Genomic DNA, 21,416 nt, shown 5'->3' on the forward strand with positions numbered 1-21,416 from the left:
AAATGTATCTTTTTGGGCAGTTTTTAACCATCCAGAAATAATCCTGCATAATATTTATAAAATCTTCTTTTCTCTTAAGCAATATTGGATCACTATTTCATATGAAAGACAACTATTTCAAACTGCATTTCATGTAGGTTTTTATGCTGTCCATTCAAGGGTTTAAAACAGGCATAATTCAGTCAAATCTAAGTGTGTCCATAAATACCTTTCAATAAAATAATTCCAATTTAAAAGTGCTTCCTATTGGCTTCATGGTTTCTATATCAAGGGACAGTAGTTGCTTCTGCAAATATATATTTTTATAGGAGAAAAAATATTGATTATATTAATGGCAGTGTATCAGCAGCATTAGAGCACCTGAGGAAGCATTACAGGTCCTGCATATGGGGAACAATTTTTCTAGATGACATGTTAACATTGTTGAACACACACAGTTTTCTAATCTATTGATCCATTCACAACTTAAAGAGATGTCATAATGTGCAACTTTTCTGTTTTTCTGAAACACTTGAATTTTCAGATCAATCCTAGTTTCAGGGTTTAGAGGTAAATATTTGTTTGAATTTATGATTCCTAATTCATGCTTCCTTTCTTAGAATTCAAGTGTAACATTTCCATGTGGCTCTGAACATTTACCATATCCTTTGGGAAGCAAAGAAGGGATTTCTGCAGAACCTGTGTTCAAAAAGGAAGGGATAAATTTAACAGCAGTGACCTTTGCTGTGGAGAATGGGAAGACTGTATTATTTGTTGGAACATCAGATGGCAGAATTCTGAAGGTAATTTCTTATGTAACTTAATGCTAAAAATTAGGTGAGATAGAATACTAAAATTACGACCATCATAAATTGGCTATAGACATAAAGTTATTCCAAGTGATTGTTTGACTTTTAAATAAAATAAATGAAGCCAAAAGCATTTGAAGGATAAATTCTGATAAGACAATACAGATAGTTCTTGACTTAAAACCATTCACTTAATGACTGAAGTTACAATAACACTGAAAATAAGATTCATGTCCATTTTTCACACTTACAACCATTCCCATGATCACATGATCAAAACACATGGGCTTGGCAACTGGTTCATATTTATGACGGTTGCTGTGTCCAGGAATCATGTGATCACCTTTTGCGACCCTCTGATGAGCAAAATCAATGGGGAAGTCAGATTTACTTTACAACCATGTTACTAACTTAACAACTTAATGGTGATTCACTTAATGGTGGCAAGAAAGGTTGTAAAATGGAGTGAAGCTCACTTAGTAACAGTCTTGCTTAGCAACAAAAATTTTGGGCTTCATCGTGGTCAATGTTCAATGTTGGATAAAGAATTCAATGTTGTCATTTCATTTATGGATTAATGAAGTGCATATACCAAACTAGTCATGGCTTAATTCAATAGACTGGTTAAATCAGGGCCTAATGCAATAGTGAATGAGATCTAAATCATAGGTTTTCATTTTATCTTCTTCCCTTAGATACTTGACATCTGTTCACTGGCATAGCCAATATGAGCAAACTAATTTATGTTCATTATGTTTGGCCTATTAACCAGGATTAGAAATATGCTTAAATATTATTTCCATTTTAGTAGCTGTGCTTCCTGCAACAAAAACAGCTTTTTGGCATCTTAAAGACTACAACAGCTGTTATTGGGAAAGCATTTGATCAGAGTGTTTAGTGGTGGTCAAAACCCAGCAGAAAATATCTACAGACAGTTTATTTTAACGAACTGTTTTCTGTAGTGACACAAACATTTTTACAATTATGAGTTGATTTCCATTTCAGGCTGGCAAGCAAATAATTTGTTTATCCTAGTTTGCTTACAAGTTTGTTTTATAATGATTAAGAAATACATGATAAGGGAAGAGGAGAGGAGCATCAGTCCAAAGTCCACATCGGGTGAAATTCACTTATGTTCCCTATCGATTCGCAAATGTGCACGCATCATCATCCATGCATTTAAAATTGTCGCAAAAAAGCAACGTCATGATGTCCGTGCAGGTGGGCGGAGCCTCCCACAGCTGCCGCTACCGGTTTGCCAGAGCCGGATAGAACCAGTTGAATTTCACGCCTGGTCCATATCCAGTTACCAAATAGTTTTTAATCAAATACTAATGTCCCGTTATATGCATGTGTTTGAATAAACACTTGGAACCTCAGGTAGCGTCCTTTCCCTCCTGTCCCTATAGTTGAATGAGAGACATAAATAAAGTTTAATTTTATTTTCAACATGTCTTGATATGTCTTTATATAAGAATCAAAGAAGGGATTTTAATTTTTATCTGCTAATCAGGATTTTAGTAGCAGGTTAGCTTAACGAATCATGGTTTCTTTAAACCTATGATATTTCTTATTCAGTAAGCAAATTTTAAATGCAGATAAACTATTTTTTTTTCTCTTTAAAAGAAGAAATCATGATGGCTTAACATTTCAGTCGAGTTCATTTAAGATTATGCACATAAATCTAAATCATGATTCTAGAATTACATGCCATAAACTCTCACCCTTATAAAGTTCTCTGGTTCTAACATTTTAATAGATATCTGCTATAAATAAAATGGATCATAAATTCTATTGGAAAGTTGTTTGATAATATATTGACTTGCCATTTGAAAACCTGGACCATATTGCTTCATAATACATCACAAAAATGGCAAATCAAACTTTCCATTTGTTTTGGGAATAAAAATATTTAAAGCTATCGATACTATTTAAATAAAAACATATTTGCTTAAAATTATTTAATTAGATCATTTAACTAACAAAAGGTGCATATTTAAATACATTTTAAGTGAATAACCATCTTTCTAATTTGACTGAAAACAGATAAAATAATATACCTAATCTGCATTTCAGGCAGCTTTGTCAAATCCTGCAAAGGAATATGCTAGCATTCTTATTGAAAAAAACAAGCCTATAAAAAAGGATCTTCTTCTTGATGCTGTCCATGAGAACTTATATGTGATGACTACAGATAAGGTACAAAATCTTTGGTAGCAATAATGAGATCATAAAAGTCGTGTTAAATGTGTATTTCTGCATCATAAGGCCTATCTGCAGGACTATTTAATGAGCCATCAACAAATTACTGTGATGCTAAATGAAAATCACAGCAATTGCATATTTACTTCTTTACTGGCATGAGAAGAAGGTTAAGTTTTCTTTATTCTTGAATAAAGTCAATAAAGTCAGATATTTGGGGAAATGTATTAAGAAATTTACAGTAGAGAGAATATGGCTGTTATATTCGTAGAGAGAACGAGAGCTTTTTACACATTTTGTTTCCACAACTAACATTAATAACTCTCCTTTAATTCACACACACAGCATCTATTTCTAACATAGCATTTGGTTTGACCTTAATTCAAACCCATTATGAAAACCACTGGACCACAAGGTTCAGTTGCCAATAATTGTAGTGATTTATTGTCCAACTGTAGCTGGGAAGTACCATTAGAAGAGGACATGCATCTTGGAGCAGAGTTAAGATAGCAACAGCAATGACACAATATTTGGTGCAAAAATAACCCCCCAAAACTAATAAGAACTATCAGAATGTTTGACACAGGAAAACAGACAATACAGATAGGAAGCCAGGATGTATCATATAGAGAAACCATTGGATTTTTTTTAAGCTTCTGCTATATCATTTCTGTTAATATTATGGAAACCATGGAGCTGCTAGAATCTTGAGTTAACTTTTATTCTTCTCATACATTATTCCCATTTTCATGTAGTAATCGGAGAATACCTACACCATCAATTCCCACAATCTCTTATGTTTTTGTTTATCGTGTTATTTAACCAGATGTGGTTGCTCTCAAATGTAGTCTTCTAAATTAAAACAGCTCACACTAGTTATTATTGCCGTTCACTTGATGGCTCAGATTTCCTGCCTCCTCCTACTTCTTAAAAATACTGTTAAGGATAATCAGCAGAAGTTTGTGAAATAGGCATGATTGGCAAAATTTACAGTGGAAAAATCTATACTAAACGTTTTTAATCAATACATTTATATATAAATTATACTGCATTATAAATTCTTTAATGATTTGCTTCGAAAGTGCTGGGATTTTAAAATGAGTGCTTTTGTCCTATGGCTTAAGAGCCATCTCTTTGATATTAAATTGCTTGAAGGAAGATATTGCAGGAACTTAATACGACTAACAGTTATGAAATATGACATTCTAATTCTTAACAGATTGACTTGAAATAAATCCTATTAGGCTCCCAGAGTGGTGTCTTCAATAAGGATATATATATATATAGACCATAATATTCATTTCTGATCATGACTGAGTGTTGGGAAAATGTTTCACTCACCTCCCAGCCAAATTTGAAGTGAGGTTCAAAAATGTTAAGCCTTGTATCCCTCGCTAATTATCATGAGAATCCCCTTAAACAATTGTATGTTGTAATTATTTACAAAGTGTGTTCTAAACTTTTTTTTTTAATGAGGGCTGATGACAAAGGATCCCAAGTCTCCAAGGGACTTTGTGAAAACAATTTGATTAATGAAAATTTGGAAGTAAGAAATAAAGGGGAAGAACCCAAATTCATGTGAATTTTCACAAGAACAATGGCAGTTTTTTAAAACTGTGAGCGACATTTTGGGGCTTGGAGGGAAGGGGTGGGGCGGTACTATTAATTTCAGCTGCCTTGTGATTGTATAAGCATCCAGTGAAATGCAATCTGCAACATACTTGTACTGACATTTCTACAGAAAGAAGTGATCATTGCCTTGACATGAAGGAGTGCCCTATAATCCTGCACTCCTAGTTCCAAGAGAGTGCTTGCTTCCCTTCCCCCAAGCTCTCAATTATGCATTATAAAGGATAGAAATGTGGTACTTACTGTGCTAATATCGCAGCTCAGTGGGCAGAGGATGAGGAAGGGATGGGTGTTTATTGCTAGCTAGGAGTTATTAAAACTAAATGGAACCTCAGGTTCAAAAGCAGTTTATCACAGAAGATCAGATTTAGTGAGAATTGCTTCAAAAGGGGGGAAAAACTTTGCAGTGGTTTTCAGTATAATAATACATCAAAGAAATGTGTTGTTAAGTAGGTATAAACCAATCCATCATTATATTTTCATTGGATCAGATGGCTCAGAAGATCCCATTAGATACATCATCTTCAGGGGTTAGAATAGTACCTTGAAGAATGTTTGTTCCTGAGTTTTTTGGTTAAATTATTCAAGGTAGATGCAGGACAAATTGTAGATAAGCTAAGAGTACAAAATACCTTGTACTTGTTGGAATATCATTTGTGTGCAAAGATCATTTTCCATGTTTTCTTTTTCAAAGTTACTGTGATATTCTTATTTAATGTTAATTGGTTTCTTTACTAGGTATTTCGTTTGCCTGTCCAAGACTGTGTTAGTTACTCAACCTGTAACCTTTGCACCCAAGCACGAGATCCTTACTGTGGCTGGTGTGTAACAGAAGGAAAGTAAGTGTTGTAGCAGCAGCTAAGAGAGAGATATCTTAGTATGCAAGTTAATTCTTTTCACTAGGCCAGGACGTCGACTAATTTCTTCAAAGCGTTTGTATGAGAACTGAAAAATCTTCATCAGAAATTATCACAATATAAACATATAATGAGCAGCATGGTGGAAACCAATTTACATTTTTTCCTGTATAGTTTGAATATAATTTGCATGAAAATGGTAGTTGCCAAACCACAGCTGGTGAACATTTAGTATTTATCTAGTGATAGTCTTATTCTTGTGTTTTAACCCTAAATGGTCCTTAATATAGCTCCCAAAAATGATGCTTATAAATCATTCGAGGCAGAAGGGATAAACACTATGCCAAATTTTGCTTTCTTTTGTCTATGCTTCTAGCTAAAAGGTTTTTCATGTCTGAAGCATTTTCTAAAAAAATTTTGCTACTGAAGGATAAACTAGAATTTGTAATGTTCAGCGTGCAATGACAGAGACTTATCCAGGATTATGTCTGCAGTGTGGTGGATGCCAGGTTTCCAAATCCTTTCACACTTGGCAGTTCCTTAATGGTGACAGTTTACATTAGTCAAAATTAGAATTTGGCTTACCTGAAGCATAGACATTGTAAAACTGAGTTAATGACAACAACAAAATTCTTGGGGTTTTTTATTTGCCCATTCAAGCATAGATACTTATTTATTAATTGTTAAATTTATAAAATATGCAATCTCACCTAGATGTGACTATGGACAGCTTACAACCGTGATGACAAACCTATGGCACACGTGCCAGAAGTGGCATGCAGTGCTCTCTCTGTGGGCAACGTGCCGTTGCCAGCTGCTCTTCTGGTTTCCAGCACAAACATGCACACTAGCCAGCTGGTCTTCACACCCGCCGGAGCGCCGGAAACCAATAGACCAGATGGCCGGTGCACATGTGCGAATCGGCCACCTGATCTTCAGGTTTCTGGTGCTCCAGCACGCGAGAAGACCAGCTAGCCTCCGTGTATGCGCATGCCGGAAACCCAAACACCAGGTGGCGCATGTTCCTGTTTGGGTACTCAGTGCTGAAAAGGTTGGTCATCACTGGCTTACAGTCAACAAAAGCAACAGGATAAAAGTATTAAAACATTATCTTCAAATTAATAAAGATGAAACGGAAGTGAGATATAGCCACAATGTTTTCAAACACTAACTGATAATTTACCAGAAATATAAACCGATTGATTAGAAAAGTTATCCTTAGCACATTAGTTTTGGTTTTATGTTTATGCTTTCTTAGATTTATATATCAACTGCCCACTGGAAATTCAGTACCATTTCTCTTGTTTAAATTTGTGCAGCATACAACATAAAACATAATTTAAAAATGAACTATTTTAGCTGTCTACACAATTGCTGTGATTTCAGATAGGTCTCTTCTGGGTTAATTGGAGATGTAGAAGATTAAATCCTATTTCTTGAAAAAACTGTGCCATAATAACAAAGAGCTGTTTCAGAGAGAGGATCTCAACATATCACAAAAAATAAATCCCAGTAGATGTTGTTACAAACACAAAATATACAAACGCAACCTATATATGCGCATATAGGTTATTTAAATTTACAATTTAAAGTGTGAGTGGAGAGTTTTTAGGAAAACTTTAAGAAAGATTTTATTTCCAATTTGAATAAGTTTTCATTTTATATACAGAAGAACCTCTGGTCACGACTATAATTTGTTCCATAACTTTGGTCGCAAACCGATTTGGTCATGACCCAAACCTAATTTTGGAAATTTGGCACTTACCAAAAAAAAAAAAAAAATTGGCGCAGAAGGGAAAATCGGCCGCTATTTGGTTTTACTGTTTCTCAATTTTTTTTCATTTCTAGAATTCACAATCAGATGAACTTTCTAAGCTTTTACATTGCAATTTGAAAGAAAAACACTAGTTTGTGTTATTATTATGTTTTGTCGCACAGTCAGCCAGATGTTTAGACTGGATTTGGCATTTTTATCCACCATAGGCAGATGTTATTATGGTATATCATACAATCAGTCAGATATTCATACTATATTTGGTATTTTTTGACCGCCTATTGAATCCTTCCCAAGGGCTGGGATAGGCACGTGTGGATGTCTGATGCCGTTACAGATATTGTCACAGGATGTAAGCTGTTCTGAGTTAGGCTTCCTTTTGCATGTGACTGATGGTGATTTTGATCAATGAAATAGTGCTCCAGATGTTTGGGATTGCACTCAAGAGCCTATTACTATTGGTACTATCTTTGCTTTATTTTTGCCCAATTGTTCTACTTCTGTTTGCTGGTCTTTTGTGATTTTTCTCTAGTTCTTACTCTTCCATTCTGTTGTCTGCAAGTATTCCCATGTCAACTATCCAGATTTCTTATCCACCGTTGTTAAGTCTGGATGTTATATGGCGGTGCTTGTCTGTTTGAATTCTAAAGTCTCAGAGTACATTAGCTTGTTCATTTTCCAATATTCTGTCTATTTTGTGGGCCCACCAGTTCTTGCTCACATTATTATTATTATTATTATTATTATTATTATTATTACTACTACTACTACTACTACTACTACTACTACTACCACCATTAATTCTGCCAGTTACTGAACAATCTATCACTTGACTGAAGATCAAGCATAGTAATTAAATGATATTTCAGAAGTATGCTTAAAATTTGCTGAACCAAACGTTTTGAATGTCTCTAGGCTTATTTTTAATCAGTAACAGAAGGAGGTATGGGTCTAAACTCTGTTTCTAAGTACAAGTTAATTAACCCCATGGCAGAACCAAATGGGATTTTGTGATGTGAAGTTCATAAACTTGGCACATAGTTTACTTAATTATAGGAAGGGGCTAGGTTTGGGGATCCTGCTTCCCCTCTAAATATATAGAAGATTTCAGGAAAATTACCGAAAAGCTTACAGTAGTACAGTGCCAATGCAGACAGTCTGAAATATTTGGTCATTGCAACTCATAAAATATGAATAAAGCAATCACATTTCCTGGAAAAGTAGCTCTCTTTTTTTTGGCTTCTGGTGATCACTTTTCTCCTCATTATTTTAAGGTATCAAAGATCTATGCAGGAAAATGTATGGTTTGATACATGTAGTAATACCAAGTCAAATCTGTGAGTGGTACCAACAACCATCAAAGAAGAGGGTATCACTGGTCTTGAGGAAAGATTTAAGACAAAATTAAGAAGTACCACATTAAAAAGATCAATTGCAACATAGTTTGCTCAGGGATGTTTCAAGAATGTACTAGAAGTTAGAACCTTAAAGCAGAACACAGTGAACATAAAATTTATTTCTTGTAGCATTGGATTATTTTATTTTGGTTACGATGGTATAGTTAATACACTACATAGAAAGCTTGTAGTATTCAAGTGGAACTATAACTCCCGGCACTCACCAACATTGTCCATGTCATAATTCAAATCTTGGATTACGACCAAGGTTCCCAGATTCAAATTCTTAAGCAGTTATGAAGTTCACATGGTAAACCTAAATTAAAAAAAAAATCTCAAAGCAAAAACCTCTAATAAGAAGGAAAAAATGATGCAACATATGCTGGACACTTGGAAAAAGCATAAAATACAAATATTAACAGTTAAATATGAAATAAAAATAATACAATGGAGACATGCTTACTTTTTTAAAAAAAATATTGAGGAATATTGTGGCATATTACAAATTTTCTATCCTCCTAAAATAGGAAATTTGAGCCTAGAGCTCAAATTGGGGATTTCATTTGCCAGTAGTAAGAGTAGTTTGATGCAACACAGTATGTGGTAGATACTCATTAGTCTTAAGTATCAATAGTGATAATGTCCTAATTACGAAGAGACAGCTATTGTACACTGCCAACATTTTATTTTAGTGTCATAGTTACATAATCCCAGTTTACATGTGTTAGATTCCTACCATGCAGATTATTAAATTATTCATTCATTCATTTTATAAGCTAGCCTTACTAGGTAGACCAGACGGGAAACACTACCAAATCAGCTAATTCTACTTCATTGTAAAGTTATATTAACAAGTCTGAAGGTACAGTTCTCCTGCGGTCTTCTTTACAAAATTGCAGAGGGTCACTTCAGAGTCTCTTGCTCTACCCACTGTCCAGCTGCAGGCCAGTTGTCTCTTATCTGATCATTCCCTAGATTTCGTGGCCCATTCTCACAAGGCCTTTCCCACACACCATTACATTATAGTCATCCATCTCTCATATGTGACTCTGGGCAGCTCACAGACTTTAAAACAGAAAACAAAAAAATAGTTACAAATAAACAATTAAAACTGTTAAAAACAAATTCAAACAGTGAAAACAGAAGGCCCACTGGTTTCATCGCCACATAGACTTGGCAGAAAATCTTGGAGGAAGTTCTAGAAAATCACTGTCATTCTGAGTAGACATTACTGAACCTATTCAACAGTGTTAGCTTTTTCCAAAGATATATGCCAAATAAAGTTTTCTATAGTCCAGGAAAATTTCTCGTAACAAATCTGGGAGTCATGTGAGTCATGCCTAGAAGAGTTCAAAGTAAGATTTCTATTCTATTTCAATTTCTATTCTACTTTGCTACATAATTAAAAATATACTTGATGTCTTGTATTAAGAATGTGATCTTTTTTTAATATCCAAGAAATAGAGCATACTAAAAATGTTAGAAAAATCCCCAAGACAATTCAACTAGAATTTGCAATTCAGGAGAGGTAGCTTTCAGGATCACTCACACTGAGCTGCAAATAAAAAGTTTTTGTCAAGTGTGCCATTCGGTGTGGGTTTAGTCTCATTGATAATTAGATCCTTACAATCTCCCATAATATTTTCAGTTGTCTAGCTTCCCTGTTTCTCTTCATGAAGTTTAGGTCTGCCACAGCTGTTGGTTTGCCATCCATCTCAAAAGAGTTGTATTAATGGAATCTATTCCTGTAGAATGCATATGGTTGTTTCATTGTATTTTTATTTTTATTTACATTTCATGAGTATGAGGCAATAATATATTCAGCCACCCAAAGTCTCAGTAAATTTAGATGGGTTCTGCTGCACTCAGCTCTATTTGGAGTTCTCAGTGCTATTCTATTCCTTAAAATTATTGACAAAACCTGAAAGTAGATCATATCTCAAGAACTTTGTTAAATTCATATTCCCTCCAGCAATGAAAAATAACCAATTCCAAAGCCAGAAATGTTTGCTTTTCTCTGTGGCACAGTAAGAGCCTACGGAGCTAAGCCTCAGGCTAAAAATAAAGAACCGATGACAAATTTGAAAAGTGCTAAAGAATAATCAAAACAGTCCAGATTTATATACTTCATAAGCAGTTTAGCTTCTTAACAGCTAAAGCTACTTTTCCATTATATGTTTCTTGAATATTAGATTAGATTTTCCAGTACTGTACAGTAAATTGTATTTAAGATAATTATTTGTACATTTATTGTTGTCATTTTAAATGCTCATAGGTAATTATCTTGTCTTAAAGAACAATAAGTAAACTGAAAGAAAAGAAAAATGAAATATTAAACATTTAATGTGTGCCATCTGTCATTTATCAATTTGCATAGGTTTGAATGTCATTTCATTTTGACTGAGTGCTGAGTTAAAATTTTTAATTACTTTGGATAACATTAGGCTTTATTATTTATTCCAGATGCACAAGGAAAAAGGACTGTGGAAGATCTGCTAGGGAAAATAATTGGCTTTGGAGTCCTAATGGTGTTTGTTTGAGTATTACAAGTGCTAATCCTCAAAATATGAGCCGGAAAGTTCTGAGCAAGGTAAATGTGCAATGAATTCATCATAAATATGAAAAAAAATAAGTTTGGGAGGGTAGGAAATAATTGTGCACACTTGTTGCATGGTCATACATAAAATCAGTTTAGATTATTCTAATTACTGTTATTCTTTGTGATTGTTTAATGTGGTGGGTTTTTTAAATTTATTTCTGAGAAAATGCATGTTTTATACAAAATCTTGAATTTCTATTTTTGTTTTTCAAAACATCTGGATGCAAAAAAAGGTGAAATTTGCCTGTACCCAAGAAATTGACAGTTTAAACAGACATCTACAGAGCTATATTTTGAGTTATGAGAGGCGCAAAGGTAGATTGACTTAAGGATTCCAAGTTTTGAGAATACCATATTTTCATAATATCTGCTTAGATACAGACTTGGTTCCAAAGTACTAAAACAAGCAAATAAATTGGTGCGACTATATCCTATGGCTTGTCTATGACTCTTAATATGCTCTTAATATAGTGTTAATCAACCTTGAGATCTTTAAGATGTATGGACTTCAACACCTAACCAATCTTGCAAGTTGATTAATTTTGAGAGTTTTTGAGAGTCCACATGTCTTAAAGTTCCCAAGGTTGAGAACCACTCCCGTAATATCTGAGAAAAAGGGTCATGCCACTTTTGCAGACTAGCCTTCCAATCAGAGCTTAAACTATAGCTAAACAAGTCAAAAATATTATGAGAACCACAACTATTATAATAATAACCCTGCAAACCTAAAACTTTGAAAAGAAAAACCCAGAATTAAGTACTAAAGCAGATCCTTCTTAGGAGATATAATCTAGAATTAGATTTACTGGCTATTTCTAGTACATCCAAGAGACAGAAACATCTGTTGTTGACATATCTTTAGTAACTGTGCATTTTGCACAGAATGATCAAGAGATTTCCTGTTAGATAATTCCATTGTTCAAATGGTAAACTACAATTTGGGAGTCCTCTGCAATTAGGTATTTATAAGGATACAGAAGCATGTTGTGGTGGGTTAGCAATTGAAGACTCAGCTTCAATAAGCAAAGTATCTTGCTGAGATCATCATTACTATAAAGCAGAAAAAATCCTAAATCATGAATTTAATTTCTTTAGAAAGATAGGATATCTTTATTCCTTTCAAGACAAAAGTATTATACTGTACTTGGGGGAAAAGGGTTACAATGAATAGGACCAATGTTATATTGTGATTAATTATAGAAAGATAGCATCTTTTCATCTCTTGCTCATTCCCTGATTGTATAGTTACATTTACCCATTCCCATGGCTCATTTTTTCAATGTTATGATTCCTAAAGGCAAAACCCTCTCACTTGGGAAAATAGGCCACACAATTACTTAAAACACACAGCAGTTAAAGGTGATGGCAGAACAGAATGGAACTGTGAAGTCTAATATGTTGGGAGAAGACATCTTAGGGAGCTAACCAAATCAATGAACTTCTTCTCCCATTCCATTCTTTCCTCACCTTTTTTGAGGATATTGATTTCTTAAGGTTGTAGAAATAATTAAATATTGGGGTACTCATTCTGCAGTGCTTGCAAAGCAACCAGGCATCACTCTTCCTCAGAAAACATCTTAATATTTGTCCTTCACCAAATAAAATGTTGTGTTGGCTCTATTTGATGAGAAGTTTGTCTTTGTTGTCCTTTCAGAATAAGTTCCTTGATTATTTCCAGCCTGACTTGCAACTCCCGCTGTGTGTTCTGGCTTATGCTGTTCTGTGGACAGCATGCTTTAATTGTGCTGGAAAAGTTTAAACAACTTCTGTGCTGAATAGATGCTACATTTAGGCTGAAGTGAGAATTCAACAAAAGACTTGTTGTATTCTGTAGAGACATAAAAGCATGAAAACAATGGCTTACGTCGTATTTCAAAAATATGCAGGGCAGGTTTTTAGGGGACAAAGCATCTTTGCAAGTTACACAGAGAATTCCATCTAGAAATTTAAAAAGAAAAAGTGGAAATTCATGCAGATTTATTCAAATTATGTTCTGCTGGGACTACCCTGTTGTTCTTTTTACAAGAATGAGGCAGTTCCAAAGGTTTATCAAAGTTTATAAAAAAAATTAAAGCAGACTGTATTATGTAAATATGATGACAACACAAGAGTGCATGGGTGAAATCTGTTAATAGCTTGGTTTGATTTCCATAAAATCATCAAAAAGTATTATTCTTAAAAGTAGGAAAAAAAACATTCCGATATAAAAAAGGCAAAATTTATCAGTACATCAGGTTTCTTGAAATAACATAAGGTGTCATTTGAAAGTCATTTTATGAGTCCTTGCTGAAGTACTCTCCTTGGAAATACCCTGTTTCCCCGAAAATAAGACATCCCCTGATAATAAGCCCAATCAGGCTTTTGAGTGCATGCGCTAAAATAAGCCTCCTCCCGAAAATAAGCCTCCCCAAAAATATTTAAATGCAGAGCTGGAAATCAGGTAAGACAGCAAGAGGAGTCCTATCTTGCTCCATGCACCCCAAAATAATAAGGCCTCCCCAAAAATAAGACCAAGCGCTTATTTCCAGGTTCAAAAAAATATAAGACAGGGTCTTATTTTCAGGGAAACACAATAGCTAACCAAATATATGAAGGTACCTTGAAAATGCCTTAGATAGCAACAGATGGTTCGTCTAGAAAGTTATTGGAAGTATTCCTACTATCCATTGGTCTGTGTGATAGTAACTGGAATCCAGTAATATCAAGAGAGCGATAATTATCTGTGATATAAACAATATCTACTTCAACTAGCAAACATCTCTACTGAGATTTCTGCCCCAAACTTTTCAAAATTTGTTCAGTTCCAAGTATTGAATCTTTAAGCTTTTGTATGTAAAGCATGTGGCTGCTTTCCAAAATTTATACAGTTATGAGTAATCCATTAAAATGCCACTATTGTTACATCAACTTTATGCATTGATCAGTTTTGCTTTATTTTTGTACAAAGTTTTACTGCTGCACTTCTTTGTTGCTCTGTTAGAATCTGTATTGTTTCTAAGTATTGTTCGTTATTACAATTCCAGGTAGAATTTACTATAAGCCCTTTGCCAGACTTAAATGAAGATGACCAGCTTTGGTGTCAGTTTGGTGAAATGAGGCAGCAGGCAGAGAAACAAGGTGATGCTATTATCTGCCAACCTCCAGATCAAATTCCTCCAACAACCAAAGGCCAAGGTAAAGATACAGCTGAGCCCCAGGTTTAAAGCTCAAATCCAAAATTTGAAGCTACTATTTTAACAGCTGCTTGAAACCACAAATGTTGTGTGGGTTTTTCTGTAATTCATTTTTCTTGGCATTAGCCTAAGAATGGTGTCTTCAACATTTTTCTTCTTAGAAATATTAATAGCAACTTGTCTGTTAATTCTGTTTCATGCATTCCAGGCATATTTGGCTCCCTTATTAATACAATAAGTATTACAAAAAAAGCTAAAAGGTGAAGGATGAACTTATCAATAGGCATTCAATTTCATTTGGACTAAAGCCTGCTGCAATTGAGTTGTTTGTTGCCAGTAAACATCGGGTTATTTTTAAAGAAACTTCAATATAGTAGTTACTCTTGATAGGATAGTATTTCTCCCAGAGGATGCATAACCTGAGGATCTTTTCCGCATTCATGATTCTTGCTGAAATAGCAAATGTAAGCCATGGCTAGGGAGACCTTTGTTCAGTTTCAGCTGCTGCACTGGTTTTGTCTCTTACCTTGAAAAAAGATGCCTTGGCAATGGTGACTCATGTTCAGTTCACCATATAGTAAGATTACTATAATACTCTCTATGTAAGAATACCCTTGGAGATGATTTATAAACTGTCTGGTTCAAAATTTCATTGACAAGACTCCTGATAAGACTTCTATTCTATCTATAAGACAACCATCAGAATGTAAATACAGCTGGATGACTTTTCAAAGTGCTATTCATCCACTTTTAAAGCATTGGCTTATATCAGACAATGATATGTCACGTTAGAATCTATCCATCCAATTCATCATGCAGACAGGATTACTGAACCTCCCTGTCCCCATTCCATGCAGTTCATAGCAATAGCAATAGCACTTAGACTTATAGACCGCTTCACAGTGCTTCATAGCCCTCTCTAAGTGGTTTACAGAGTCAACATATTGCCTCCAACAATCTGGGTCCTCATTTTATCAACCTCGGAAGGATGCAAGGCTGAGTCAACCTTGAGCCGGTGAGATTCAAACTGCCAAATTGCAAGCAGTCAGCAGAAGTAACTTGCAGTACTACATTCTAACCACTGCGTCATAGGCTATGGATCAGATGCTAGGTCTTCTCAGTGGTATCAACTATTCTTTTAAATACCCCATGCCCAAAAGTAAGGATGACTTTCTCCATCCTTTTATTTAGGATACAAGTTCAAACTTTAATGGGCATTTGGCCCCTAGTTTGTCCTGGTCATTACATATTTTATTGTTAATTTATTCAGTTAAACTTTCTGTTTTGTTCTGGGTATACTGATTGGGTTATCTTCTGCCCAGAATCCTAGTTGATTGGGCCAGGTTATGAATATAGTAAATAAATTCACAAATAGTAAACCCCAAAGATTATGCTATCTGATCTTCTCAAATTTGCATTCCAATATCTACCCAGGACAGCAGGTTGAAAACGTTGTCTTAAAAGCTATATCATATGGCAAAATCATTGGTTGACTAAAGCCAAAGTTAATAGTTGACCTAGATGCCATTTCAATCTTGGGTGGTAGAATGTCATATAAATGTTTCTCATAATTTCCAGGATAAAACAAGAATGTCCTTTACACAATTTGTCCCAAAGAAAAATGTATCTTGGGTTATTTTTCACTGTAGATTATACTTTGGGAGATCAGACAGTGACTGCTTCATAAATATTGAACATACAAGAATTTCTGTTTGCACATTTTTCTACCAAGTTAATAGTGCATGCCTTCTTATATAAAGCCATTTCTTGCAAATTGTTACAAGTGGTTTCCTGGGGGGAATGTAAGAATTAGTGGTTTCCTGGGGAATGTAAGAAATGCTTCTAGTCACATTCATTTCTCCTGAGATGATTTGATCAATGCAAATGATAAATTTGTTTTGAAAGCGACAGCTCTGAATTAACTGATGTCTTTAAAATATATGTTCAGTTTCCAGTTGACCTCTGAAAATATGGCCTAAAGTGAAAAACATCCAACAATTTTCACTGGAATTTTTCATGAAGTGAGCTTAAATCTAAGCTGTCACCACTCTTTCCACAAGCTGTTAGAGGAAAGCAGAGTTTGAAGTTGCTCAATAGCTTGTGAAATAACTTGTCAAAGGATTTAATGATTTCCATAAGAGGAAAAGCTAGGAGTCTCATTGAGAAAGCCTCAATTTCTATAGATCTTCATTCTTAATTCTCTAATAATTCAGATTAGTAATGTATTAATAGAGGAAATATGTGCAATATATTAGTGTTTTTCCAAAATTCTAGTCTTCAGTTATTATTTTCAGAACAATTTGCTATTTGAGAAGCATGTTTTATTCATAAATGACTTGAGCAACATATACTTTCCATATACAATCTTTGTGTGTATGTTTGTATTTATTTTTGAATCCATGTATCTTATTAAAAACAAATACAAGCAAAGTATTTTGCTATTCTTTAAAAGCATCCTAAATTTCTTCAGGTTTTCATATAAACTTGATAAAATGATTCTGATTTTTTTAAAAGTCACATTGACTTTTCACAGGCTTGTTTAGAAATCTGAAATAAGTTAGTGTGTTTTAATAAAGAGCAAACAGGTGCTATAACTCACACAAGGTCCAAAGCACTTCCGACTAATCATTTTTGAATCATTAACATAATTCAAAATCTAACAACAAAGATTTTTTCATTAATAGATTTATTCATACATTTTGCTATCTATCTGTGGTGTTTTCCTGGTGGTGTAGACTATTGCAGACTAACTGTGCCCAAAGTCTGGAGTTCCATCTGCTCAGGGCTAAAGGTTGACTCAGCCTTGCATTCTTTTGAGATTGGCAGAATCAGCATATTGGGGGCAATATGCTGACATTATTTTTATTATTATTTATTATTATTTATTGAATTTATATACCGCCCTTCTCCCCGAAGGGACTCAGGGCGGTGAGCAGCCGAAAATTAAAATAACATACAATATAAAAGTTAAGATAACTAAAAATAAATTAAATTAATCGGCCTCCCAATTTAAAACCCCAAGCTATATAATTAAAAACTAACCCATAAAACCTATTCAGGCCAGGCCGGCTTGCTGAAATAAAAACGTCTTCAGGGCCTTACGGAGAGTGCGGAGATCCGGGATCAGCCATATTCCAGGAGGTAGCTCGTTCCAGAGGGCAGGTGCTCCCACAGAGAAGGCTCTCCCCCTGGGGGCCACCAGCTGACATTGTTTGACCGACGGCACCCTGAGGAGGCCCTCTCTGTGAGAGCGTATTGGCCGGTGGGAGGTTATAAACAGCTCAGAGTACTGTAAAGCACTATGAAACGGTTTATAAATCTAAATGCTATTGTTATTGCTATTTCTTTTTGCTTTTATCTGACTGCATTTTTCAATAATAGGAAGTTTACCACTTTTGGGGGGGAAAAACATTTGTGCATTGTTAAAGCTTGGGATTCTAAAATATTTTAACATACCTATTGTCATCAGATTTAATTTTCTATTAAGAAAGAGCCAAAGATTCATGCCCTAAGCTCACAAGTTCGATAAATGCTTCAATAGGCTATATTATTGGAGTAGACCATAAATTGAACCAAGCTATATAAATTATAAAGCATCTTCAATCAAATTAATGTGGTTTTTTGGGTTGGGTTTTTTTTGTTTGTTTGTTGTTGTTTTTTTTGTAGATTCTGTCCTGGTTCTGGTAAATCTAACCTTTGGAGATAATATATTTTTTGCATCGGGTACATACCCTTTTTATGACTGTGGAGAAGCTATAAATCGTATTGAAAATGAGCCGTAAGTATTTGGCTGCTGAACTACATTATACTTCCCCTTCCCATGCTATTTGCACTCAAATATTATAATAATTAATGCCTTTGATTTCGTTGTCATGTTGTTCAAAGAAGAAGACTTTTCTGTGAAGTGTCAGCAAAGGTGATACAAACTATACCTTGACTTTTTCTATAGCTGAGGGCTTCTGTGTCTTGAGTAGAAAAAAGTGTTTACATACTGGGAGAAAGACCCCACTTTATTTTATTTTATTTTTATTTTATATTGGATTTCTATACCGCCCTTCTCCCTGAGGACTCAGGGCGGTGTACAGCCAGATTAAAAAAACATGCAGAACAAATATTAAAAACAATTAAAAGATATATAAATTTGGCCCAATTAAAACTCATTTACCAATTAAAACGTTTAAAACATTTAAAAACAGTTAAAAATTTCATCTTAAGCCAGCCCGGCTTGTTTAAATAAATGGGTTTTAAGGGCGCGACGGAAGGCACTGAGGTCTTGGATTCTCCTTATCTCTGGGGGGAGCTGATTCCAGAGGGTGGGAGCCCCCACAGAGAAGGCTCTCCCCCTGGGGGTCACCAGCCTACATTGTCTGGCTGATGGCACCCCGAGGAGGCCCTCTCTGTGGGAGCGCACGGGTCGATGGGAGGTCGTTGGTAGCAGCAGGCGGTCTCGAAGATAGCTAGGCCCTATGCCATGGAGCGCTTTAAAGGTGATAACCAACACCTTGAAGCGCACCCGGAAGACAACTGGGAGCCAGTGCAGCTCGCGCAGGAGCGGTGTTACATGGGAGCGCCATGCTGCTCCCGTCACTACCCGCGCTGCTGCGTTCTGGACCAGCTGGAGCCTCCGGGTGCTCCTCAAGGGGAGCCCCATGTAGAGAGCGTTGCAATAGTCAAGGCGAGAGGTGACGAGGGCGTGAGTGACTGTGCACAGGGAATCCCGATCAAAAAAGGGCCGCAACTGGCGAATCAGGCGAACCTGACAAAAGTTCCCCCTGGTTACAGCTGTCAGATGTTCCTCCAAGGACAGCTGCATATCCAGGAGGACTCCCAGATTGCGAGCCCTCTCTGTGGGGGCCAATGACTCGCCCCCAATAGTCAGTGATGGAGTCAACTGACTATATCGGGATGCCGGGAGCCACAGCCACTCAGTCTTGGAAGGGTTGAGCTTGAGCCTGTTCCTCCCCATCCAGATCCGTACAGCCTCCAGGCACTGGGACATCACTTCAAGGGCATCGTTGGGGTGGCCTGGGGTGGAGATGTACAGCTGGGTGTCATCAGCGTACTGGTGGTATCTCACCCCAAAGCCACGGATGATCTCACCCAGCGGCTTCACATAAATGTTGAACAGGAGAGGCGAGAGGACCGATCCCTGCGGCACTCCACAAATGAGAGGCCTCGAGGTCGACCTCTGCCCCCCTGCCAACACAAACTGCGACCGGTCGGAGAGAAAGGAGGAGAACCACCGCAACACGGTGCCTCCCACCCCCAACTCTTCCAGCCGGTGCAGCATGATACCATGGTCGATGGTATCAAAAGCCGCTGAGAGGTCTAACAGGACCAGAACAGAGGAACAACCCCTGTCCCGAGCCCTCCAGAGATCATCAACCAACGCGACCAATGCCGTTTCTGTGCTGTGCCCAGACCTGAAACCCGACTGGAATGGATCTAGATAAGATGTTTCCTCCAGGAATTGCGGAGACTGTCGTGCGACCACACTCTCAACAACCTTCGCCATAAAGCGAAGGTTGGAGACAGGACGATAGTTGGCCAATATTGCCGGATCCAGGAACGGCTTCTTGAGGAGAGGCCTCACCACCGCCTCTTTCAATGCTTTCCTTGAAGCATTTTTGGTCTGACCTTTACTACTCAAGCATCTAAGATCAGTCTGAGTTATCTCCTTTGCTTTGAGAAAAATATAAATAATTATCTTGATGAGTTAAGGAACAATTGATGAATTGATGAAGATGAATTTTGGTTGAAGATGATTATTGGTCCAATAGCGTGATATATAAGTGATTTCTACACTTGTATCATGATCACAATGGTAACAAACCATTGTTCCAGCCCTTTGTTCTGGTAGAAAAACTGCAGGCATAGTCTCATATAACACAACATTAAGATTTCTAACTGTTGGACCTTTGCGACCCCATTAGGTCTTTCTTAAGTCCTTATATCAGAACATGTATCTGTGTATCTGAAAGTTTGGAGAGATATCCTTGTTGAACTCTTGAGTTAGCAACAAGCCATTATGTATTTGTGATATAAGGCAAACATGTGATTTGCTGTATATGAGAATGTCTGTAGTGATCCTGTTTTCATCACCATAAACTAGTTAGTCTTTTCCCAGAATCATATTTCAGCTGTGGGTTTAAAGATATAGCTGGCTTAAAGAGTGCATTCACGTACTCAGGCGGTAATGAATATTTTCTATCCATCAAATGACATTTTTGTCTCTGAAAGACTGCAAGACTTTGGATTTTTATTAATATACAAAATGACATTGTAAGCTATTATTAAAAAGGAGCATGCAAACTAAGAGCATTTCTTATTTATTCATGTAGGTGTTATTCCTGTGCAAGCAGTAGATGGAATTGCCAGTGGGACTGGAAGAATCATGTCTGTGAAGATGCTTCTCTAGAGCAGGATGTGATTAAACAGAATATGGTAAATGTTGTAAGATGGAATCTTATTCAAGACTTTGGCTGAACATAGTTTTGATAAAATGAGATAATGTTTAGTATGGGCAACAACCTTAAAATTCAAATAAAATATAATTACTGTACAGAACTGTATTAAAAGAACCTCATAGTAATATTTCACAGCCCAGTGAGCATATAAAGGAATAAAATTTAGAAGTTCTGCAGGTAATATTAGGATAGCAATCAGCTAATAAATCAGATTGATAGTATATCAGGCAATACACTATAAGATAACTATATTGGGAAATTTGTCCAATTGCATTGCAGAGAGCCAAAATCAGAGTAGATTATGTTTCACAGAAAAAAGATATAGACCTGTTTAAAAATCCCCATCATTCAAGAAGCAGGGGCTACATGAATATGACATACCGTGTTTCCCCAAAAATAAGACCCGGCCTTATATTTTTTTGAACCCCGAAATAAGTGCTTGGCCTTATTTTTGGGAAGGTCTTATTATTTTGGGGGGTGTGAAGCAAGACAGGGCTCCTCTTGCCATCTTACCTGATTTCCAGCTCTGT

At 36.0% G+C, this 21,416-nt stretch overlaps 1 protein-coding gene across 20 annotated transcripts in view; it reads left to right on the plus strand.

Annotated features, from left to right (window-relative positions):
* PLXNB2 (plexin B2) overlaps window positions 1-21,416 on the plus strand; it is a 398,614-nt gene that overhangs the window by 286,021 nt on the left and 91,177 nt on the right. For all 20 annotated transcript variants that reach the window (XM_087874217.1, XM_087874206.1, XM_087874218.1 and 17 more), the window contains 7 exons: window positions 600-782; window positions 2,865-2,987; window positions 5,358-5,458; window positions 11,111-11,237; window positions 14,270-14,420; window positions 18,086-18,197; window positions 20,761-20,863. In XM_087874217.1, the coding sequence (XP_087730343.1) occupies window positions 600-782; window positions 2,865-2,987; window positions 5,358-5,458; window positions 11,111-11,237; window positions 14,270-14,420; window positions 18,086-18,197; window positions 20,761-20,863 (900 nt within the window). The remainder of the gene's footprint in view (window positions 1-599; window positions 783-2,864; window positions 2,988-5,357; window positions 5,459-11,110; window positions 11,238-14,269; window positions 14,421-18,085; window positions 18,198-20,760; window positions 20,864-21,416) is intronic.

The sequence above is a fragment of the Pantherophis guttatus genome, chromosome 7 (assembly GCF_059756535.1).
Source record: "Pantherophis guttatus breed Tessera chromosome 7, ASM5975653v1, whole genome shotgun sequence".
NCBI classification, from domain to species: Eukaryota; Metazoa; Chordata; class Lepidosauria; order Squamata; family Colubridae; genus Pantherophis; species Pantherophis guttatus.